The sequence below is a fragment of the Ostrea edulis genome, chromosome 7, assembly GCF_947568905.1.
Source record: "Ostrea edulis chromosome 7, xbOstEdul1.1, whole genome shotgun sequence".
In the NCBI taxonomy this organism is placed as follows: domain Eukaryota; kingdom Metazoa; phylum Mollusca; class Bivalvia; order Ostreida; family Ostreidae; genus Ostrea; species Ostrea edulis.
The window spans coordinates 13,209,068-13,234,707 of record NC_079170.1 but is presented as its reverse complement, the minus strand read 5'-3'; the positions used below and the strand labels follow the sequence as shown (position 1 = coordinate 13,234,707).

The 25,640-nt window shown below is 36.0% G+C and overlaps 2 protein-coding genes across 4 annotated transcripts; one reads left to right on the top strand and one right to left on the bottom strand.

The window, feature by feature from the left end:
- Positions 1-210: 210 nt before the first annotated feature.
- LOC125654708 (dnaJ homolog subfamily B member 9-like) lies at positions 211-7,307 on the bottom strand. Of its 3 annotated transcripts, none has more exons than XM_048884745.2 (4): positions 7,181-7,307; positions 6,526-6,754; positions 2,416-2,934; positions 211-1,918 (listed from the first exon to the last, which is right to left on the bottom strand). In XM_048884745.2, exons 2-4 carry the CDS (start codon positions 6,740-6,742, stop codon positions 1,848-1,850), a joined length of 807 nt encoding a protein of 268 aa, XP_048740702.2. In that variant the 5' UTR covers positions 6,743-6,754; positions 7,181-7,307; the 3' UTR covers positions 211-1,847. The 3 variants fall into 3 exon arrangements, with proteins under 3 accessions (XP_048740702.2, XP_055999341.1, XP_055999340.1); XM_056143366.1 differs by having other exon boundaries at positions 2,560-2,934; XM_056143365.1 differs by having other exon boundaries at positions 2,455-2,934; positions 7,181-7,271.
- LOC125654709 (protein cereblon-like) lies at positions 6,932-23,424 on the top strand. The gene is made up of 9 exons (XM_048884746.2): positions 6,932-7,444; positions 11,959-12,077; positions 15,403-15,605; positions 16,651-16,818; positions 18,787-18,970; positions 19,172-19,237; positions 20,037-20,237; positions 21,622-21,815; positions 22,227-23,424. The coding sequence occupies exons 1-9, from the start codon at positions 7,396-7,398 to the stop codon at positions 22,390-22,392; spliced, it is 1,350 nt and encodes a 449-aa protein (XP_048740703.2). The 5' UTR covers positions 6,932-7,395; the 3' UTR covers positions 22,393-23,424.
- Positions 23,425-25,640: the final 2,216 nt, after the last annotated feature.

Genomic DNA, 25,640 nt, shown 5'->3' with positions numbered 1-25,640 from the left:
GAGGTGTCAAAACTAAAGCCTTCTCAGTACTAGTCCTCTTGATAAAGTATTCCAATCAAAATTTGAAATGAAATACATTTGTAGGCTCTTTACAGTTTTATCTGTCGAGTACTTAAATGCATGCGCTGGCACATTAACACACATACACGTAAATTAATTCTTGTCTTCACCCAAGTGACAATACACAAACAAAAATAAATCAACATCACATGAACTTGTTGAGCACAAACTTTATTTCCCATAATTGAAAGACAATGGGCATTTTAGTCAACAAAGTAATAACGAATAACAACTCACTTGTTCACCTCATGTTCTGCATCAAAGACGCACAAAATTCGACACCGTTTCGTAATTTACAATAAATATATAAGAAAATAAATTTTGGGGGAAGAGAGGAAATGCTTCTAGGGATTTTCCAAGTCTTGAGTGACACTTGTAGATTTGGTTAAAGCTTGTCAATACAATGACTTATTGTGGCCTAAACCGTCATCCATGCCAAATTCCTCAGTTACATCTCCACAAATATATCATTAACATGGGTTGGTTTTTGTGCATCTTTTATGCCATTTAACATTTACAAAGCAAATCCCTGAATCAATAGTGGAAATCAGATATAATTTCTATTCAAACAGGAAACAAAACACACACTTGTATACAAAACATTAGTACAGAACAGTGCATGGGGATTTATACATATAGCCTGCTAAAATATTAAAAAAAAATGTTACAGAATGTATATTAAGAAAACAAAAAACAGCTCACAGGCCATCTTCAGTTAATTCTATGTATATAAAGTGAAGACTGCTAGACAAGCCATCTTCAGTTAATTCTACTTATACATAGAAAATTGAAGACTGCATGGACAATCTTCAGTTTATTGTATGCTATATTATATTATCATTATGCTTGAGAGATTTGCTTTGTTATGTTAGACTTGATAACATCAACATGAACCTGTTTGGTTTCAAATTAAAGCATCAATACACAATAACCTATGCTCATAATCAAGAAAAACAATACACAGATGACGCTGAAATACTTGTTACAAATGAAATCAGTTTCAACAGCAAAGTTAACCAAGTCTTAATAAGATCTCCTTGATCAGTTTTGTAGTTTAATGTAAATAAATGTAATTGTTAATGTAGCTGGACTTTACAGCCTTATGTCTTGTGATGTTAAATGTATATATATATATATGAATGATATTTACTTTAAATATTAAAAGTATTGACTAGAATATTGTAATCATTTCAGTCATTAAGGTTGTGTTACATTTATAAACATGTACATTAATCAGTCAAATATCATATTTAACACAATGTCAAATTACAAAGTTCTTGTGCATTTGTAATCTTCATTTGAAATGTACAGTATACATGAAAAATGTTGAGAGAATTGTTAGTGTTCAACAGCAAGAGCATTATCTGCTCAATGCACTATTTAAAATTCTTACAAAAATATCAACAAGTGAAAAAATCACTCACAATTCAAATTTCACTATTTCTATTAGAATGGCTAAAAATCAAACAAAAATACACTAAGATATCTGTGTGTTGATTTATGCTATGTGTCAATTTTACAATTATAGTCAATTCCTTAAAACAACACTCATGCATTAACGTTTACGTTGAACTTCCTTGTGTCAACATAATAAAAATTAATCAAAATTATTCTTGAGTCGGAAGATCAGACAATGGCAGCCACCTCACACGATCCACCTCTATACCAAGTCTTGGATCTGTGTGAAACACTGTGTCATAATAATAATCACCTGCTCATGAATGATCCAAGCACCACATGGTCAAGCACAATATCACAGAAAAGGGAGACGATCGCTGAGGATCGGTTTATGAACACTCTGTGTGGGTAGTTACCATGTTTCCGATCCTTTGTGTCACCGTTCTACAAGTTCTTCCTCCTGAAAATCAAAATTTATAATAAATAAATACAGTTATAGTACCCAGTATGAAATATAAATTAGTGTATGTCTGCTAACAAAGCTACTAGAAAGTGGGGGCATCTTTCAAAAAGACAATGACCTTAAAATCTGTGGGGACCTTCTTCTTCCCACCAGTTTTATTTTATGATGAAATATGCTGAAACCTACTAATCCTAGTCATTCTGCATCAGATGAAATTTTTTTTACACTGGAGGGAATTTGGGATTGTGTGTTATGTGTATTGGGTATTGGTGCAGTTTGTTAAATGATTAACTAAAGAAAATGTAGATCATGTTGCAGACTAGCAATCGTGCAGAAAAAAGTAAATCAAAACCATGTAAAAACCTTCAAATACCAGAAATAATATAGAGACTAGCCTTTAACAGATTTAAAAAATATCATTAATTAGTTTAGGATCTGACATGCTGTGTTAGAACTTGCTAAAGGCTGAGAGATCAGCAAGCAGAGACAGTTACCTGAACTGTGAAAGCCAGAGGATTGCATTCGCATTTTACCAAAATTGCCATGCATGTTTTGGTGAATGTTATTGTGCAGGTTTCTGTGGTGGGTGTGGTGGGCATGGTGATTGTGGTTATGGGCTCTGTCATAATGATTGTGACCTGTGTGTCCAAAGATATCCTCCTCATCATCAAAAGGGAATCTCATTTCATGATGGCCGAAATGACTGTCTCCAAAGGAAAAGAAGCCATCATCCTCATCATCATCGTCTTCGAATAAATCGTCAAAATTAAAAAATCTGGAGTTGTCTCTGCCACCATTGCCTCCTCCAAAGTGGAACGTGAATCCCTCCTGGTGCTGATGATGTCCCTGTTGGTGTGCACTGGATGCTTCGTCAAATCCACGGAAAAAGTCATTCATGTTGAAGGTGAATGGATGGCCACCACCTCCTCCTCCTCCTCCCTGTGCATTGTCCGATTCATCACCAAATCTATCATAATGCTTTCTCTTCTCAGAGTCACTTAGGGTTTCATAGGCTGAAAAATGGATTGAAAAACATGATTATTTCAATGCTACATATTTCTAGATACAAACAGATCATTACTCAGCAACTGAAATAGATCACTGTTGAATATAAAACCAGCACTTGTTTGACCTCTGTGAAGTTCATACTCATTATTATATGTTTACAAATAACTGCTTCAGACTTAAATTAACCATATATATGTGATACTTGCACATAATCAGTTTTTTTTAGAGCAACAAAATGCTAAGCATATCACAGCCACATATATGCGCATTATATGCTAACAAACCTTTCTGAATTTTTTTAACCCATGAGGCTACTTTAAGATAGAATTTTACTTGCCTGATTCAATATTTTGTAGTCGTGGGTGTTGGGAAAGTAGACCCCAGGGGTCAGGGTGGGGTCCAATAAGGGTTCAAAGTTTTATATAGGAATAAATCTTCCAATAGGCAAGCAAGTTTTTGTTATGCATCCTGCTTCCAAAAATTATGTAATTAAAACAAATTTATGGAACTACCAATTTTTTTTTAATATTGACATGCTTTTCTTGCAACACATGCATACAATCCACTAATAGTCTACAGACAAAATCTTTGGCATTCGCTCATCAGTGATTTTTCTACATTTTTTACAAGGGTCCTGTGGCTTTCGAATTGGGAAAAATTGTCAACATTTCAGTCAAGTTGGGAAAAATCAATTTTATCATAAATAAGTTTTAAAATCATATCAAACATTATTATTTTTATTTTACACATCTAATTTTCTTTAACCTTATAAAATTTTCAACTATTCTATCCAAATCATCATTCCCATAACTCTTTGTTAAGTCTTATGAATATAATTCACATCGAATGTTTATTTTTTTATATACATTTTCCTTTCGTAGTTTTATTATTGGGGAAAATGCAAGCTGAATTGGGGGGAAAATGACAATTTTTAGAAGGGGAAAGGGCCGAAATTCGGACCCAAAATGGGCCTTAAAAAATCACTGCTCAATACCATTCTCAGTTCAAAATATGTTTATTTCAAAACAGTCTACAACATTTTCTTTGTGATAATCAGATACCATACTTCTGTTTTTGGTTGAGATAAATTAAAGACTCAGAAATTTAAATAGCATGTACATGTGGATATAAAAACTATTACAGAATGTATGCTTTTAGAAGAATAGGACCTACATGCAGTATGCATACAGTAAGAGTAACTTCATCCTCTGAACTGAAAATGCTGACTTGTGCATATTATCAGACCAGATATTGTTTAATTTCAAAGTTCAAATAAACACCCATCTGTTCTGAAAGGACACACATGTGACACCTTTATTTAATGATTTCATTTACGACAAATAACAAAAATGTATCAATTCGAAAATAATTTAACCATGATAAAACATCATGACAGCTGCTGTATATTGCGGTGTTATTCACACCTTCATGTTTACAGTGTAACGAACAGTATATTTATAAGCAATTTGTACTATCACATCTGAGAGGTAGTTTGCCTGATGAATGATTGATTGTAAATTGTTTAACGTCCCGCTCAAGAATATTTCACTCATTTGGAGGGCTGCAAAATATAGGTCTATGCTCAGTGCTAACGACCTTTGAGCAGGGAGGGATCTTTATCGTGCCACACCTGCAGTGACACGGGACCTCGGTTCTGCAGTCTGACCGCTCCATGTAGTACCTCTTATGACAAACAAGGGGTATTGAGGACCTATTCTAACCCAGATCCCCATGGGAAGTTTCCCTGATGAGAGTGGTGAACATTAATCATGCATGTTCAGCAATGTAAATTGTAATGAGTCCCAGCTTTTCTGGTGACAGTTCGTGGCCTTAGCTTATCATTCATTTAAAGCAACAACAATTGTAATCAGTCCTTAAGGTAGTGATTATATATTGGGTCAACAATCAGGTTGCTGGCATCTCCAGGTGAGTAATTGTGGCTCAAAGGGAAACAAATCTAAATGACCCAGCTACCCCTTAACACCATCGTGGAGCATTGCTAACTGTAGAGGTGCCAATATTTCAGAGGAGGGAAAGACAAGTATCTGCCCCTTAAGTGAGCAATCATGTCACTGGTGATGTGTGAACGACCTACGTCAAACATGCAAACCATGGCAAGTGATATATGATCAGGTCCAATCTGGGTGACTACTTCATTTTACACAATACTATTTGCCAATGTTTCAAACCACCTCTCCACTTGCCAATTGATACAAAATATAAATCACATAAGTGTTTTTCCCCCTGTATAACTGGTTCTGATAAGCGATATCAGAACCAGTTATACAGGGGGAAAAACACTTATGTGATTTATATTTTGTATCAATTGGCAAGTGGAGAGGTGGTTTGAAACATTGGCAAATAGTATTGTGTAAAAGCCAGCGCTAGGCTAAGCCATCATGATTTGAAGTTTATACATGTATGTAATTCAATTTGTATGAAATGTCGTACAAGTTATTTAATTTCTTCACTTTCAAAGTAAACATAAAAAATGGTGCATGTTCATAATGAGTTGATCTTATAGAAAATTCCCAATTTGTACTATTTTCATGCAATCACCCCCCCCCCCCCCCCCCCCTTGAATAATGGTAATGGGTACCATCAGGGTTCGAAATTAACTTTTTCAAGCACTAGTCCGTACGGACTAGTCACTATTGATGTTCACTAGTCCATAAAGCATTTCACTAGTCCGTCCAGTATATCATATTAAATGATCTTCATTTTATTCAATAGTATTTAATCAAACCAAACAAATCACAGTTGCAATTCCGTTTCTGACACCTACAGAAGAAAAAGACCACCATACTTTATTTTGCATTCAAGATCTTCAGAAGCATACTGTAAACTCCAAGTTAATCCTTTTATAACCGTCCATAAGTGCGTTTGAGATCGACGTTTCCGTTGTTTTCGTGCTCAGTTCTTAGAGTCACAAGACTCAGTTAGAAATTTTATCAATAAAGTCAATAAAATTCACTCGATTGAATAAGCCATGAGCTATAGTGTTACAAACTCCTGTGTTAGAGTCGCGAATGACGAGAACATGTGCGCACCAAATTCCTTGTTCTTAGATCACACTACTTGCAGCTCTTGCACCTCGAACCCGTTCTCGTGAGTTCGGAATTGGCAGGAATTTGTGCTTGTTCGAAGAACGGCGGTCTCGAACGCACTCCATGTGTTTGGAAGGATGTCATAGTCACACAAACACTTAACCATGCAAGTAATCGACCATAAGTTCAACCATCTAAGAGACTCGGACAAATCTTGCTAAAATCTTAACCAATCCAAGATTGATTTCCGGATTCTCACTAGTCCGTACTAGTGCTATAGAGAGTTTACTAGTCCGACACGTTTTTTACTAGTCTCTGACTTACGGACATGAGGTAATTTCGAACCCTGGGTACCATTCCCAAATGGTTGGGGGGGGGGGGGGGGGGGGGGGGGGGGCTTATGTTTTACAGTACTTACAATAAATTTAAGTTAAAGAAAAACAAGTCACTACATCTACATGGAAAACTGTGAAGTTATGAATAAATGCACACAATAACCGACAAGCTCTGACTTTTTTAGCTATATACTATAAGAATCTTAAGTCTCACCTTTTGCTATTTCTAGAAATTTGGCCTGGGCATCTTTCTCCTTGTTTTTGTCAGGATGATATTGTACGGCAAGCTTCCTAAAAGCTCGCTTGATTTGCTTCTCAGTGGCATTTTTCTTCACACCCAGAATCTCGTAAAAGTCTTTCTTGGCTAGGGAAATGTTCACTGTCCAAATGCCACACAGAGCTGTCAGCAAGACAAGATTCTCGCACTTCATTGTCAGGATCTCCTGTCGTAAAGGGAAAAAAAATGAATCATAAAAAATTCCATTAATAATCAACCGTTCATGTGATGCTTTAATTAAAGTGAATGACAAACAACAACACACATTATTCATTTAAATATTGATATGTAAATAAAACAGCTGTTAAATGTTAAATAATGATCATTGCATCACATTTTTCTTGAGAAAAAAATGAAAATAACGTTGGCAAAGGTCCGAGTTCTACTCACAAACATAGAAAATGTACAGAGTAACACTATCAATGCAGCAATGAGCTGCTGAATAATTTTAAATTATGATGTCCATCCAACATGTAGGTCAACTGGTCAAGGATCAAACAAGAGACAAGAGGAACAACAGAACATACTATTTTTGCCTGGATATTAATCTTAAAAAATCATACAACAGATGACAAGCTTTTTCAGTACCTACCTCTCAGTCTCAATTTCCTTTTCGGTATTCTGACAGGTGAATCGTGAAATATTGTTATATTTAGTAGCGGAAGTGCAGTATTCTTGGGAAAGACACGACGTTAATTCTGATTGGGTCACTCCTGTCACGTGCTAAATTTTTGTACAGCATTTGGATTCTTCAAAGTCACCACGGAGTTCCGAAAGATATCTCGAAATTCTGAGGAGAAGCGCGAAATGGATGATGACTTGTTGCCGCTTTTAGGCATTGGAGTGATAGAACAAGGTGCGTGCAGTATGATACTAAACTCCAAGGATATGTGGTTGTTTTGTTTTTTCCTTATTTCCAGGAAAATACGGCGTCTGACATTGCATTTATTCCAGTTGTACTTGTTTACTGTAGCCTAGACTTTCTTTCTAGAGTATGTCTACAATGCATAGTTAACGCTTAAAATGTTTTGGTTTTTAGTTTTCTTTCGGTATAACGGAACGGGACGACAGTTTCGACTATCTCCGTCCGTCTGTCCTTCTAACACAACTTAGATTTTCGTATCCCCCCCCCCCACCAATTTGTGATTATTTGGTACGTGTTGTACTGTTTGTTTACAAATCAAGTTTAAGTTTTTTCACAGTTGAGTAAATTTTACGAAATTTGTAGGTCTTTGTGCCGTTTTTCGTGAGGCGTTATGCTTTAACTTTGGAATCGGGAATGATTAGGTGGAGTTCGCATGTACTTTTGTACACAGTGACAGACACCTGAAGTATGAATACTACTCACCCCCACTCCTTTTGTTTTTGATATTTTTTTGCGGCGATAATTTCTCCAAAATGTTTCACAGTGGATTCCCTGTCAATCTCATCTCTCTTTAAATTTATGTAATCCTTTCCACAGGCACCTGAAGTATGAGTATTACTACCACCACCCCCCACCCCCTTTTTTTAAAGTAATTTTTTTTTGGTGGCAATAATTTCTCTGAAATGTGTGAATTCCCAGTCTATCTCATCCCTCTTTCGATTCATGTAATCGTTTCACGCTTTTTGTAAGCTTTAGAGATTGGTCTTCTACCGGTATGATAAAATACCTGTATGAAACAAAATTTGTTAACAAACAGTCCCCGTTTCGGGGCACATTTTCCAATAATTGCAGCATTACCTAAGGAATTTTGGAGAGCGGCGGGTCAGGGAGATGTCATACTACAAGTCTCTTCAACTTAAAACCCATCTCATCTCTTATTTGATACAATCTTGCGTGCATTGATTTGACAGGGCTTCATCTTTTCCACTGGCAGCCAAAAAAGGAGGTCACAGAGTACGAATTTATATCAAAAATATTTCACTCATATGCAGACGTCGCCACTGCTGGTTAGTGATGAAACGATTCTTGGTCGTTCAGAGACCTCCGATGCTACTAATCGATTACAAAATAAAAGTCGCCGACATCATTGACCAAACAAAATCCGAAAATCACTTCAACTTTGTTCAAATTTTATTTTCTGTATGTCAAACCCGATCAGAAATAGGCAAACAAAATGGCAGGAGATATGAAGGACGGTAACAACAACGGCATTCGGCAGTCAAATAAATGAGTCTATCTCTTGTATCTTTAATACATTGAGATTATAGATTGCCCATCACTACTGCTGGTGAAGGGCTGCAAAATTTTGGTCTATACCAGTGTTCGCGCTTTATGATTTTTACCACAAGCCCATATGGCAAGTAAGTGTGAAAAAAATTTGGTAGCCCAAATAAAATTTTACTAGCCCAAATGCTATGCAAAAATGATTCAACATGATTTGAATTTTCAAGTTTGAACATATTTATTAAAAAGTACAAGTTTAAGACATTTCAGTCAGATTATTCGGAATCCTCCAATTTTCCTAGTCTTCATCACCACTCTCATCCTAAAAAAAAAGTAAAAACTAGGGTTGTTAACTAATAATCATACATTCTGAATGTCTGATGCGGCCGTTTGTGGTTTTTTATTTTGGAGTAAAATGTATACGCTATTTTCGTGCTCACGTGATGAATCAATTCTGAATTATCTGAGCCGAACAAGAACTCACAATTTGCAATGCTTTCCTTTCTGCACCAGGTGCAAAATACGAGACCATCGTATTCAAGCCAGGGGCAGTTCTTTTGCCAAACACGTTGATAATTTTTCTTTGTCGCTTTGTTTCCTTGTACTTCTTAGCGCCAACTTTCTCTTCCTCTGTAAGAACTGGTTGTTTCACCGACTTCCTACCAGGAATCACACTCTAATAGCAAAATCATAATCTCCGCCGGAAATATGTACTGGCCCACCCTGGGCATGCACGTTAATAATTTTGGTAGCCCGATTCCGATTTTACTAGCTACGGTCATTGGGCTACCGCTGAATTTTGAAGACTACTATGCTCGGCGCTTATGGTCTTTGACAGCAGGGTTTTCACTTCCTTTTCATTGAACAGGCCTATAAAGGATTTGAGGAGGCCCAAAAAATTGGGGGGGGGTTGCCCCCCTGATAATTTTGAAAATCAGGACGCAAAATCCTGCATTCTGAGGGTAAATTTATTGTTTAAAATATGTGAAATTATATATCTTTTTTTCAGGTATTTCAGCAAAGTGCATAAAATATGACATTCAGTCATCAGCATTCAAATTCAGATCTATAATAAAAAGTTTGTTTTCAAATAAAAATGAATCGTGATCAATTAAGTCCCAGAAAATTTTGAAAATCAGGAACGCAAAATCCTGTATTCTGGCGGCATATTTAGAAACACATGACAGTCTTCAAAAAATCTGCAATCAATCATGCTACAGGTAAACAGTAAACTTAATTAAACGAATAACCTTGCAAAATAAGTGGGAATTAATTTTATTTTTAACCTTTAGATCGCTTCGTTTGCTTGCTTTGGATTTGAAAAGAGTCTTTAACTGTTCTTTTCATCACCAGTTCTTCACGTTCATCTTTTAAATTTTTTATCAGTGTTGTGGGTCAGCGTGGTACATTTGGGAAGATTCCCGTTCATTCAAAACGCAACATCGACTCGGAATTTACAGCCAATGAAAATCCTTCATAGATTATACACGATATTCGCAACCAATGAAAATCCGCGATACGTACTGCTTTCAACAACGAGGAAGTGATATGCACCGTCTATATTTAACTAGTAAACACAGTCTATTTTAACTAATAAGTACTGGTTATTTCGATGAGAATAATAATTAACTTAAGTTAAAAAAAAAGATGCAATAATTTTTTTTTTCAAACACGATTTGAACCGGCAACTTAGTTGTCTGAGGCGGTCAATTCGGCCGGCAGCCGGTTCCTAACGAAAACACTGTGACAGGGCTCACACTGGACCAAAATTTTGTGTCGCAACCTGGCGGGCATGCATCGACTCATACACATTTACTGTAGATCTATATTTCATGTATATTATTCAAGAGGCATATACAACATATATCTCTGATTATTCTTACACAATGTATACAACTGAGCTTTGTTTAGCTTTCATCACTAATCACTATGATTATTATGATATTGTGAAAATTGATTATATTTCAGCAGATTGCTTTTTAGTCAGTCTGATGACATATTGCAGCACAATCATGGTTTTATTTCTAAATATTGTTTTTGGCTAAGTTGACTCAATTCTATTTCATACCAGAAAAGAGTATTTCATAGCATATAAACTGGCTATATTAAATAAAGACAAGAAATGAGTTTCTAAATGTTTATTAATCATTTTAGTAGTGTAAATGACATGTACTACTCATTAAATTTGCAGTCTAGAAAAAGTCACCGATGACAAAGTTACTGAAAATTAATTACTGTAATACATAACACATGATCACATTTTCACTGAAGAATCCAGTTTTCATCTTGAATCCAGAATGACAAGGTGGTCCTTTGATGAATCTCATCATGTAGAGGAGAAGGGACTTCATGAAGTCTGCAACAAATTTTAAATGGCTTAAGATGGATGTGAAGTCAAAAGATGACAGCATAGCAATTTCTGAAGAACCTACAGTTTTGTGTTTCCTCATGGCCATTTTCTAAATAGATCAAACCAAAGGCCTAAAGAATAATACAGTTTCCCAACATTCCTCTATTTATACACTATACTACTGTCAAATGGATTAGAAAATGTAGCTGAACATTCTAGTTTAACTTTCTAGATGAAATCGCTTTTGTACTGTGATGAACCGACAAATTAAATTGTATATATTTTTATTAACACGAAAGTATCTTCCATTGACTAGTTTGTGTGCACAATCACACGCTTTTTATTCCATCCAGTACAAAACAGGTAGCTCCCCAGTAATGACTCGGGTTATCTCCCCAGTATATTACGATATGTACTGTAGGCAACGTGCAAAGTTCATTTCATTCACACCTACCTGCACATAGAGGATCAACCCTTTGTTTTGATCAAACTGCTAAATAAACAAGACGCCCCTAAGTCTTATTGTTCTAGGGTATCTACACAGGTAAAACAGCCTGAGGCTGTTTGGATGCAAACAGCTAGAATTAAAAAAATTTCTGAAAAATTGCAAAATGCGACATATCAATGCGATGGGTAGCACGAGTCCTGTTTGAGCAGGGAGGGATCTTTATCGTGCCACACCTGCTGTGACACAGGACCTCGGTTTTGTGGTCTCGTTCAAAGGACCGCCCCATTTAGTCGCCTTCTTCGACAAGAAAGGGAAACTGAGGACTTATTTTAACCCCGATCCCCAAGGGAGTACAAGTATATTTAACCCATGCAAACAAAAAACATGTTTAAATTTTTAACCATGATCATACAACACTTTCAGATTCTACAAGTGATAGTGAAGATAATGAGGACGAAGAGAATGTTACTGCTGAAGATGGCAGCCGGGTGACAAGAAGAGATACCATCCCATTTGATCAGTCGCTGCCTGTTTCACACTCGGTAAGTTGGCTTTTTAACATTTTCACCTAATAGTGGACGTTGAGGGAATGCTGGAGTTATCAACGGTGCATGTAAGGTTTGTTGTGTTCAAAAATGCATCACACTGCGGTATTCTTTTCATATTTCTCATGAATTGCTGTAATGGAAGGTGTTCATTGGGCCGAATCACTAGTTAAGAAAGCCTAATGGAAAGGATGATTATTTCTAAATCAGAAGGCCTGGATTTGATTCGCAATCCAACGTATGATATGTTCAATGTAGGTGGTGACTCTTAATTTGTCAAGTATCCATTAAACATGTTCAGTCGACATAGGTCTGTCTTTATAATCTTAAAAGCGGAGGTCCCACAGTAAACATTGCCACGATAGACAGCGGTTTTTAGCTCACCTGAGCCGAAGGATTAAGTGAGCTTTTCTGATCAAAATTTGTCTGTTGGCGTTGTTGTAAACTTTTCACATTTTCATCTTCTTCTCAAGAACCACTGGGCCAATTATAACCAAACTTGGCCAAAAGCATCCTTAGTTAAAGGGCTTTCATGTTTGTTCAAATGAAGCGCCAATTAATATGCCCCCTTCAAAGGGGAGATAATCACAAAAATAGGGTGGGGTCATTTAAAAATCTTCTCAAGAACCACTGGGCCAGAGGAGCTGAAATTTTCATGAAAGCTTCCTGACATAGTGCAGATTTAAGTTTGTTCAAATCATGGCCTCCCAGGGTAGATTGGGGCCACAATAGGGGATCAAAGTTTTACAGAGAAATATATAGGGAAAATCTTTAAAAATCTTCTCAAGAACCAATGAGCCAGAATAGCTGAAATTTATATAGAAGCTTCCTGACATAGTGCAGATTCAAGTTTGTTTGTTCAAATCATGGCCCTCGGGCGTAGTTTGGGGCCACAATAGGGGATCAAAGTTTTACATGGGAAATTGTGAATAAATAGAAAAAAACCTTTAAAAATCGTCCTCTGAAGAACCAATGGGCCAGAGAAGCTGAGATTTACATGAAAGCTTCCTGACATAGTACAGATTCAAGTTTGGAAAAATCATGGCCTCCATGGGTAGGGTATGTCAACAATACGGACTAAGGTTTTAGATGCAAATATGGAAAGTCTTCAGATATGGGCCAAGGTAACTCAGGTTAGCGATGTGGCCCTTGGGCCACTTTTTTCTTATAACTGGTACCGATAAATGGTACCATTCCCAATGTCCAAAACCGTTGATTTTTCCCAATTTTGAGACTAAAATTTCCCAATTCACTTGCCAAAAAAATAGACCGCTGACATCGTAATTTTCTTAGTCTGAAACGTTGTACGAGTTAACTAAAATTTTCACTACCGGTATTAAATCGAAAGTACAGATGAATGAAAAGTTTTTCAAACAGGACATAAAAAAAATAACAAGTAGAAAAGAAAATAGATTGATTTAGAAATTATCTGACCAATTCATATTTTGCTATTAGGCCAATTCAACTTAATTAGTAGATTATCATCCAGGGTCAGCAAAAAGTATGGGGCGGATGGGAGGATTTTATTTTTTTTATTTTTATTTTCTGAGAAAAATATTAAAGACAAACGAGTTTTTTTTTTTCAACAGATCTGCATCATTTAATGGCAGATGGATATCAATCTATGCTATTTTCATACACTAATTCCAGGTTAAGCTTTAATTTAAGGATATAACAGAAATATACCTAACTTCATCAAGATTTACGTCTGTAAGAACGTGAGAAATTAAGAAAACCATACAGATGTAAAACGTATATGGTACCAATTTCTATTTTCTTCACGTGGCTTTTCACGTTCCTATACCGGAAATGTAAACAAAAAGTGTAAATACCGGTGTCGGACATGAAAATATTTCGGAAATCGGAAGTTTCGCAAAATAAAAAAATTTGGGGCGGGCCAATTTTTGAGGGGCGGGCGGGGATGATATTCTATCAATTAAGTTGAATTGGCATTAGGTATGACAGCCCAATTTCACAGTAACTGCAATGTTACACTGTTAGAACATAAATGAATAGTAGACGGTATATTTGTTGCTGTATTGAATGAATAGTAGAATGGTACTAAATTTGTTGTAGTATGAAATGAATATTAAAATGTACATTTGTTGCAGTATTAAATGAATGGTACTAAATTTGTTGTAGTATGAAATGAATACTAGAATTCAGGGTCAACATTAACGTTTGTCCGCTTGTCCTTTACCAGTGGAAAAACATTTTGGACAAGTGAATATTGATGGGCACTTGTCCAATACGGAAGTTCCGAGTTCTCCAAGAGTCATTTCCCTTTGTCGAACTCTTCCGTAAATTATTACGTAAAATATTATGACAGTGGGTACATTTGCTAATTACTATCGTTGTATTATTTCTTAAAAGATGATATCCAGAGTTTGAGACCATCCTATCTCAGGGAAAAGGCAACTTTAGTGAGTTTATGAGTATTGGATAATGGCTCAAACAAATATTGTTAATTGCCATCTTTCTTTGATAAAAGCGTCACTCATGTAGAAGAGGAAACGAATAATGATTCAATAGCCAATTTGATGATCTTATATTCAAACAAATTATGCTTGATATGGCCAGAATATGCATACCAGTGATTGATATAAACAAAAGTTACGCTTTTATTACATTAATCGTACGTAATCGTTATGTACAATGCCAGTCTACTAAATAATGTATACATTGTGTACCCACCTTATGTCATAAAATGCGAAAGAGTTCGACGAAGGGAAATAACTTTTGGGTAACTCGGAACTTACGTATTGGACAAGTGCTTTTTTATGTAAAGAAGTCTCCAAACAATTTAGTGAAAAGTTTATCGGTAGTTCAGAGTCAGAAGTAATGCATCAAAAATGAACTTCAATCCCGATATGAATGGCTATGTAAACTAGCCGAGTCACACTCGATCGGGATCAGTGTTCACATATTGAGTACTACTTACAATCATCCATGGATCTTACGAAGTCATTGATTCAAGACAGGAAGTCTAGATAAAATTTTGTTTTATGTGTTTGTTGTTTTTATCAAGAGAATAAGATAAAAAATCAATCAAGCAGGTATGAAAATGGATTATATCTTCAGTAAATTAAATACAGTTTTCAAGTTGACAATATTAGATCTTTTTGGAAATTTTTTCGGACAAGTGAAGTTGGAAGTTCGGACAAGTAAATATCTTTGTCCCTTGTCCGAATGGACATGTATAGGAAAAAAAGTTAATGTTGAGCCTTGTGAATTGTACATTTGTTGCAGTATGAAATGAATAGTAGAATGGTATGTATTTGTTGCGGTATGAAATGAATAGTAGATGGTATATTTGTTTTAGTATCTGGGGGATGACTTGGAAGATGTCAGAGGTCGTACATTTTATGAAGAGGATGCCACACTTACTATACCAGTCATACAACTCCCCGGGATGGTGCTGGTCCCCGGGCAGACAATTCCTCTTCACTTGTTCCACCAACACACTGTCGCTATGCTGAAGGGGGTCATGGATAAAGACAACACATTCGGCATCGTAGCTTACAGGTTTCAGAATCGTAACTTTAGATAAATTGTAGCTTGCAAATTAACATGATTGTAATTACTATGATAGGAGGTTGTAGCTTTGAACTTAGCACTCATAATTAGGGTACTGCATTTTTAAAGACCTATTGCATGTATTGTCCATGTTAACTGTGTAGGGACCTTAAAATTTTAGACTTAAATCTATGTTATGTAAAGAAAGACTCGAGTCTTTATGTGTAGAAACAAACAAGTGAAATATTGATTTTGTAATATAAAGCATCTTAATTTTGCCTAGTCACAAATTTTAACATTTAGATGACACTTTTTACCCCAAAATGCTTGAAATGCGAAAGATATAATAAACTTAGATCGATATCCATTTCTTTTAAAAACTTCGTTAACAATAACATACAGCAATCTTTGTTTACAAAACAAATAATAAACTCTCTAAATTGAGCTTCTGTGATAATGTATAACCTTAATTTTTATGTGAACTCTTTTAAACACATTAGTAGATTTTGATCATTAAAAGTGAAAAAGAAAATTTTGGGGTAAATCGTGAATCATTCTCTTTAACGACTGAGTCGTTTTAATTTATGACAAATTGATATTTCCTTCTATGAAATTGAGTCCTAGCTGTAGTCTGAATGTCTCTTCAAATATATAGGCTCATTAGTGCTGCGAATGGGAAGAGATATTAATCCAGCTTCATGAATAATACTGCAAAAAGGAAATGGGTGGGGGTGGTGTTGAAAGGTTAATTGCTGTTTCATTCGTCTGTAGGAATTCATGTAGGAAACAGTTAAACTATGAATCTATTGAATTTGTAGATATTCTAGCTCGAAGAATGAAAAATCTATTGAATTTATAGATATTCTAGAGAAGAATAAAAGACCTATTGAATTTATAGATATTCTAGAGAAGAATGAAAAATCTATTGAATTTATAGATATTCTAGAGAAGAATTAAAGATCTTTTGAATTTATAGATATTCTAGAGAAGAATGAAAGACCTATTGAATTTATAGATATTCTAGAGAAGAATTAAAGATCTATTGAATTTATAGATATTCTAGAGAAGACGGGGGTCACATCATTGCAACAGTAGGCACCACAGCTGAAATATTCTCCGTCAAAGATGAAACGGATGACAGGACAGGATTGGCTTCCATTAGGGTGAAGGCCAAAGGTCGCCAGAGATTCAAGGTCTTGGAGTCTAGGAGAACAGCGACAGGGTATGGTAATAAAATCTGCTCTATATGTCTCCTAGTCGGAGACTTCTGGGGGGGGGGGGGGGGGGGGGGTGTCAAAATGAGTCTCCCCTCTATCTCTGTGTTTTTTATGGTCTACAGATAACGAAATTAAAAGCTATGTAAAAAATATAAGAAATTCTGCAGACCATTTTCATTGAACTTGAAAATTGTGGGTTATCAGCCATTTCCTTGAACGACAAATTCATTGCTTGTGGAATCTGTTGAAAATTTATGATTGACAATATTACACCACATTGAGTAAGATGCGTTTAATAAGATAATACACATCAACAAGAAATCGACGACATTAATGGTTGTCCGATTGCCAGAGGCAAGTGAAAACCCAGTTTGGACAAGTAAAACTCAATACACACGTGCCCGAATGGGGCAAGTGATTTTTTTCGGTAGGTAATGTGATTATTATAATAATTGTGTTAAGTTTGATGAATATTGAATATTAAAAAGTAAATTCCAACTCGGACCGTATATATTTGTTTTCTTTACCTAATCGTCAGTCTATTTTTCTTGGCGAACATCCATTGTAGTAGATCATTCCGATCTAACCCTATCAGTAAGTCATTCTGAATAGCATAGACTCTCCGACTTATCTTAGTCATGTTTCAGAATTGTCGAAAACTGTCAGTCCTGTTGGCAAAGGCCGGTTAAAAACTCTCTGGACTTATAACTTGCTAGAAAACATTGGTCCAAGTGACCATTTGAAAATATCAGGCATGCTCCGATTACTTTAGAGTTCGGGTTCGGGATCCGCAGGTGAAGGTCAGTCAAACAAAATGGCCATGTGGCTGATCAAATTCTACCCAGTAAGGAAAGACCGGTCGTAGTAGAACATTTGCTTCGAAACTGGAAAGTCAGTTCAAGGTCGTGGGTTCAAGTTCTGCTCGTGCCATGGACGCTTCAAACCTTAGAAGTAATATATCCTCTCCAAACACTCGGCATTTAGCAGTGAGAGTCACAGGTCTTTAGGATATGACTTTCCATGTTGTGGCAGGTGTTAACATGTTAGACCAATTCAACTTAATTTGTACATTATCAATCCGGGGTCACAAAAAAATATGGGGCGGTTGGGAGGACTTCATTTTTAATTTCCCTGAGAAAAAAAAATGACAGAAGGCATCACACAAAGTGTTAATCAAGCTAACATTCAAAGAATTCTTTGTAGAAGATACAAAACCAACATTCTGTTACTTTAATCATGCATTCACTCATGTCACTGGGAAGCAAGTTTGTTTGAAATCGTAATTTTTGCTAAAATAATAAAAAATCAGGGGGAGGGGGTCCTTTTTTGAGGGGTGGGCGGGGATGATAATCTATCAATTAATTTTAATTGGCCTTAAAGAACCCTCACTACTACGACCTTGAGTCAGAGTACAAAACATAGGTCTAAATTTGTGGTGTTTCACCTACAGCTGGTGACGTCTCCATATAAGTGAAATTCCTGACAGAACATAAAATAAACACAACTTCGTAAGAAAAGAAAAAATGATTAACACGGACCACTTAAAGAATTACGAAGGCTTCCGTGGTGTTTGTGAGTTCCAAGATGGTTGGACAACTGACCGTGTTTGGCTGGATATGAGTGGGTGCATTGCTGTTAAAACAATAATAGCCATTTTGGTGCAGTTCTTTTTTTCTTCATTCTTTCTATGCAATACAAGGTACATGCATCTGGTCTGATAGAACTTTATCAGATCTGACAGAACTTTATCCGGTCTGACAGAACTTTATCCGGTCTGACTGAACTTTATCCGATGCGACAGAACCGTTAGCTCTGTCAGACCAAATGTCTGACAGTGATTTGTAAACTTCGACAACTGTTTGTGAGAAAATGGCGGCTTCACAACAGTCTTTCTAACTTAGAAGTAAACGTTCAGAAAGACGATAAAAGAAAAGGAAGTTTTGAAAATAAAACTAACACTGCCTCCATTTCAGGATTTTAGTCTGCACGGTGCAGATTCTCCAGGAGAAGACTCTGATAGACGCTCTGAAGGATATCCGGCCGGCCTCTCACTGTAAGTTCTGTTGTAACCCAGTGAACCAGGGAGTGATCAATAAGACAGCCGTAGATAGACAGGGGAATATACTCACAAGTGTCGCCATGTTCAAAACCCCACAGGTAATCCAGTCAGAAATATTGGTGGTAAAATGAGAAAACTGAAGAAATTGAAAAGTTGTCAGGATTTGAAGTTGATTATGATAAGAATCATTACGGTTTGCAACATAGAATTCACGAGTCACAGATTTGAATGTATGCAATGTATCTTGATTGGAGGATTACAATTTGCAGAATTTTATGAAACTTGTTTTTTTTTTTAAGGTGAATCGTTTTTCTGCGGCCTACATGACATGGTGGCCCCCCTGGGTGTACAAGATGTATGATCCGGTACGTGTCTGCTGGGAAAAGACCTAGTCTCAATTGAAAATGTCATCATGTTTGAAAAATTGTATTCGTGTGAATATGAGTGTTGGTGAATTAATTCTGTATAGAGATCTGTAGTATATATCGCATGCAGTCATGGGGGCCTCCGTGGCCAAGTGGTTAGAGCATTGCGCTCAAAATCATACAGCCTCTCACCTCTGTCGGCGCAGGTTCGAATCCCACTCGTGCCGGTAAGTGAGAAAGTTTCCCAGTTTACTTTCGGAAGGTCGGTGGTCTCTTCTCAGGTACATTGTATCTGGGTTCTCTCTTCCACCAATAAAAACTGGGCGCCACCATATAACTGAAAAATTGTTGAGTGTGGCAGAAAACATAAAAAACAAACAAAAAACATGCAGTCATGCTTGAGTGCACCTAGAACAATGTTCTTGGCACTTTCCAGATTTCAGTCTCTGGCATTCTGGTTCTTCAGGTCATAGATCAAGGTCATTGTAAATTTAAAAAATTCGAGAGAAATTTTCTAATTATATTGCCTTTTTGTTTTATACTTTTTCCAAAGTCATCAAAGAATTTTAACAATATTTTCAATATTTTAACCAATAATAATGCATAAGCATGATATGACAATTGAATAACTCCAGCATTGCTGAAAATAGTTGTTCATAGTCAGGACTTGTCGCTAAATTAAAAGTAAATCACTATAAAACACTTCTGTTATTGATATGCCTTCACAAGCTGTCAGAATTCCAGTCGCATAAAACTAAGTGAACTGTGTTCTTTGAAATTTACTGTATTTTCCACTCAGGAAGCAGTGGTGCAGAGTGCAAAGAAAGAATTACTTAAGTGGAACTCATCCTACAAACCTGAGAAGCTCCCCAGTAACGTAGTGGCGCTGTCCTATTGGGTGATACAGAACTTACCATTGGACGACGATCTGCGACTCAATCTCCTGGGCATAGACAATGCTGTCCAGAGACTTAGGTTTTCCCTCAGCATTGTGCGAAAGGTAGGCAGTCTGTTCATCTCTCTTTGTTGTACAAAAGCAAGGGATTGATAGACCGTGCTGCAAGGAGATGGAAAGAAGAATGGTCTTCTCCCATCAGAGTTCCTGAAACTGGTCAAAAAATCTGTAGGACATATGTCCTGTAAATTTTCAAAATTTACTGGAATGGTAACAAACTTGTTGGATATCAAATGATTGAAATGGTTTGTAAATAGCTTACGTTATGTTCCAATTTTTGTTTCAAGTTATTTTCTCCCTTCTACATTTGCAGACAGTTTCACCCGGTTTTAAATTCACCTAGATACAGTTATGTTAAACAGAGAAAACAGTTTCGCTCAGACTTAAATTTGCCCACTGACAATGAGGGCGGGGGCGAATATTTCCCTGTATACAGTGTTGATCAATCAGAACTTGTGAAATGTTTTGTGATCATGAAAATGTTTTTCAATCTAAAAACATCAGTCCATTAGACGTTTGGTCTGATTAAATTTAGATTCAATCTTAACGTTAAAAATTTACCAAGGTTTTCCAGTGGAGCAGCATGTTTGGGAGAATTCTTTTCCAGTTTTGTTTAAAAGAAAGGGGACTTTAAACTGTACTGTAAAAGTACACTTCAGAATATTGGAAGTTTTAGCCATTGAAAGTTATATTAAATTTATGAAAGTTTTTTGCTCACCTGAGCCGAAGGCTTTAGTGAGCTTTTCTGATTAAAATTTTGTCCGTTGTCTGCGTTGTAAACTTTCCACATTTTCATCTTCTTGTCCAGAACCATTGGGTCAATTTCAACTGAACTTGGCACAAAGCATCTGTGGGTGAAGGGCTTTCAAGTTTGATCAAATGAAGGGCCATGCCCCCTTCAAAGGGGAGATAATCATAAAAATGCAAAATTAGGGCGGGGTCATTTAAAAATCTTCTTAAGAACCACTGGGCCAGAAGAGCTGAGATTTACATGAAAGCTTCCTGACATAGTACAGATTCAAGTTTGTTCAAATCATGGCCCCTGGGGATAGGTTGGGGCCACATTAGGGGATCAAAGTTTTACATTCATAAATATAGGGAAAATCTTTAAAAATCTTTTTCTGAAGAACCACTGAGCCAGAAGAGCTGAGATTTAGATGAAAGCTTTCCGACATAGTGCAGATTCAAGTTAGCTAAAAATCATGGCCTCCAGGGTTAGGTTGGGGCCACAATAGGGACTAAGGTTTAACGTGCAAATATATATGGAAAGTCCTCGGATATGGGCCAAGGTGACTCAGGTGAGCGATGTGGTCCATAGGCCTTTTTTTTGTTTCTAATTTGTGTAGGTGTTTGTGTATTCCATTTTGTATAGGGTGGTGATATTGTAGTGGCTATTTCTTACATTTCACTATTGGTGTTTGTTATGTAGTGTTCATCCCTTTGCTGTAAGGAGTGCAATACAAACATAGCCAGCAAGAATGATGTCTTCAGTCTCTCGGTGGAAGGGCCGCTAGGGGCCTATGTTAACCCCCAGGGATATGTCCACGAGACCATGACTCTCTACAAGGCCCAGAACCTGCAACTTGTTGGCGGGCCTACCAAGGAACACAGTTGGTTTCCTGGGTAAGAAAGTGGCCATTTTGTTGTGTCTAGTTGCATGTCATGAAAATTTGATAGTTTTGGATATAGACAAAAAACTTCATCCGTTTTTAATTGGATGCAGACATGAAACTGAAAGTAAGCAGGAATGAATGTTCACAGTATCGGATGTTGTTAAAACAGGAAAATAATTGGTGGCTGTGTACAAAATTAATGTGAAAACTATCTAGTAATAAAATGTTTTAAATATCAGAATATTTGCGCATGTATCTGATATGCTGTCTTTTGAAAAACACATTCATTAGAAGTCCTACTTGCTATCCATGGAGTTTGTACAAATTACTGGTATGCAATTTACTTGTAAATGAAAGTTATATTGTTGTGTGGTATGAAAGTTTTGTAACGATGAGAATATCTTACAATCGTTATTTCCAGTTATGCTTGGACCATAGTCCAGTGTAGGAGGTGTGCATTTCACATGGGATGGAAATTTACAGCAACAAGTAAAGACCTGACTCCGCAGAAATTCTTTGGATTGACCAGAGCGTCGGTTATTCCAGGTTTGCACCAAACAGACGAGGAATGGGTGCCAGTCATGTGATGTTACGTCCAGTCATGTGATGTCACGTCCAGTCATCCACATGGTCAATCTGTGATACAGTGTCGAGATATGTAGAAAATTACTGCCATATTTATTCATTGAATTCCATTTTTGTGCCAATCTTCCATTGCATGTGATAAATCTTTGGTAATATATATAACAGATGATAGATGTGTATAGTTTGCATTATTTCAAATGCAAATTATTGAAGGTGTTCACATTTCCCAAAGTAATTGTACTGTGGGAAATAATTTCCATCTTTCTGAGAAATGATTTGAAGACACTATTGATTTGTTTTCAAGTCAGCAAAGAATGTGTTCCAAGTGATGTATGGCAAACCCAAAGCAAGCAGTGCTCTTTATTGAACTTTTAACATTTATATTTCAAAATTTCTGAAATTTGAATAACTGATGTATGAAAAGAGAAATTATTTCTTAATTTGAAAGTGGTTAAAATTGCAATTTATTTGTACTTTTAGTGCATAAAAATTTTAATGTTATTCACATCACATTTAAAACGTAAGACGGAAGGGGATATTTTCCTCATGCTTTGTGTTTGCGGTGTTTAATTAGTGACAGCTGATAAAATCTTAAGTTTCCATAAATTCACCATGTTTCTCTAAAAAGTATTGTCAGTTAAATTCGTATTTCACATTAAGATTATAAAATCGAACAAAATGTACATTCTTACGGTAAACCTTTACGTAATTGATTTTATGTTTTTTTCCCCTATTTTTATCTCTTTCTGTTATAAACCAGGACAGAGAACCAAGAACCTTATATTCTAATGTGTCTTATAGAAATGATGTTTTAAATTCCATCTTAATTCTTTACATGCATTTTTTGTCTGCTACTGTGTAAATATTTTCATCAAACATTTCATCAAGACAACATTGTGAAAACATTCATCACCATCAGTCATCATACATTCCTGTGTTTAAAACATTCATCACCATCAGTCATCATACATTCCTGTGTTTAAAACCTTTGTAAATCAATATTGATAAAGTAATGAATAAAATTACGATTGAAACTTATGTTACTTATTAGGCTACGAGCAAAACTAAAAAACAAAAACCTTGTGCAGAGAAAAATGTGCATGTATGTGAAACACATTCATCCATTAATTAATTTGTTTTGTTCGTTTGAGCACTTTTTTTGCAGATTGTTGTTTTTATAGATATATACCCATCATACAGTATATGTATTTTTTTTTTTGCATTTGAGCACTTTTACGATTGTCAATTTTATATGCCCATCACAGATGAATTGTATCATAGTATGGCTCAGTGTCTCCGCTCATTCAAAACCTGTAGATCAAATGAAAATGGTATTTTTAAGGCTAGGATCAACAAATTTGGTACACGTTTCCCATGATTAGAGGAGAGAGAACATTGTTTTCAAGGTCAAACTTGCTGCACAGGAGTGATTTTTAGGCACAAAACGAAGTAGAAACAGCACTGATAAGGATAATCTAACCAGATGCACCTATTCCAACATCATAGTTGTGCATCTGTTGGCATGTTGGTCCTTTTATCAGCACCTTGTTGGTCAGATAAAAACAGTATTTGTAAATCTAGGATCACCAAATTTGGTAAATGTGTTTTCAATGATTAGAGGAGGCAGTCTTTTTCTCGAAGTTAAAGGTGAAGGTCAAACTTGCATTTTTTTTATAGGCACAAAACAAGATAAAAACAGTAAAAATGAGGCAAGGATATGGTTAAACTTGGTACACCTATTCATATATTGTAGACAGAATGTAAAATGGTATGGTGCAATGTTTCTGTGTGTTCATTCATCAGTTAAAAAGAGTATTAATAAGGCTAGGGTAGTCAAACCTAGAATACATGTTCCCCATGATGAGAGGAAGATGCTTGTAATTTCTCAAGATCGTAGGTAAAGATATACTTGTATGGGTAGAAAGGAAATCGCAGACTGTGTGTTCTATATGATGGTGTTAATTATATTTTGAAAAGTAACTATGTTGCTTTTCAAGTTTAAATTAATTGGAGTGAAACCTTTCTTGAATTTGATTTTTAACAAAGCCATTTTTAGAACATTTTATTGTTTTAATAATCTCTGGTATAAGAGGAAGAACTGGCTGTAGGGCCAGTTTTTAATTTGTAAATAGTTTATTTAGATGATAATTTTTTCTTTGATTATTACTACATTTCTGAATATATTGGACAGACATACATGGTAGTTTGCAGTGTGAGCTTGTTTATCTGTTTACATTCTATCAGGCTGTCGCCCTGAGCACCTCCCCTCCTCCCCCTCTTAGTATCTTCAACTGAAATGCCTGCTGCAGGCAATAGTTAGGTAATGTTCAGTAAAAACATTAAACTCTGTTCATCAGTAAATAACAATATACAAATACACTGAATATTTTTAAATGAAAAGAAAAAAATCTCGAATTTCTCTTTAAACTTAAAAATTTTAGTACAAATATTCGAAAATTTCATCAAATTCGAGCCAGGAATATTTACACTTTGTGACAATTTAGAAAAATTCTTGAACAATTATCTTTGTGAAAACTTTTAAAATGTGATGCAGAGATGCATGTTTTTGTTTCAAGGGAAATTGAAGCCTTTAACCATAGTTTATAATTAAAATCTTTCATTTCTGAAGATTTGTTGGCCAGTAAAGTACAAGTAGTTTGTTCTCCCACAGCTTTTTGCTTCATTTTTTTTTTTACCCTGTAAGCTTCTTAAGTAACTGTCAGATGAGACAGTTTAGTTAATGATTTGGAGATGAGACAGATTCTGTCTGAAGTCTAGTTAGGTATTTTGCGTTCTTGATTTTAGTTGGTGATTTGATATCTCTTTAGTTTAAGCAATATTTTATTTATGTAGTATCGGGATCATAGAAACAAATAATGTGAATATATGAGATTAGGAAACGAGCCAACAGGTTTGTGTAAAACTGGCTCTCTGTTCTTGGACGTAGGACTCTGTCACAAGTATGAAGCTGGAACATGTGGCAGAAACCAGAAAGTTTCTCCATTTACAGGCTTTCCTGGCACTAGTGTGGGTCCTTAACATTACCACTAGTGTGGGTCTTTACCATTACTACTAGTGTGGGTCCTTAACATTACCACTAGTGTGAGTTTTTACCATTACCACTAGTGTGGGTCCTTACCATTACTACTAGTGTGGGTCCTTACCATTACCGTGCTGCGTGTAACAGAGATCTTCTTGATAAGGTTTATCATTTTGTTGCAGCAGTGGGGGTTTTGTTGGGTCTTGATTG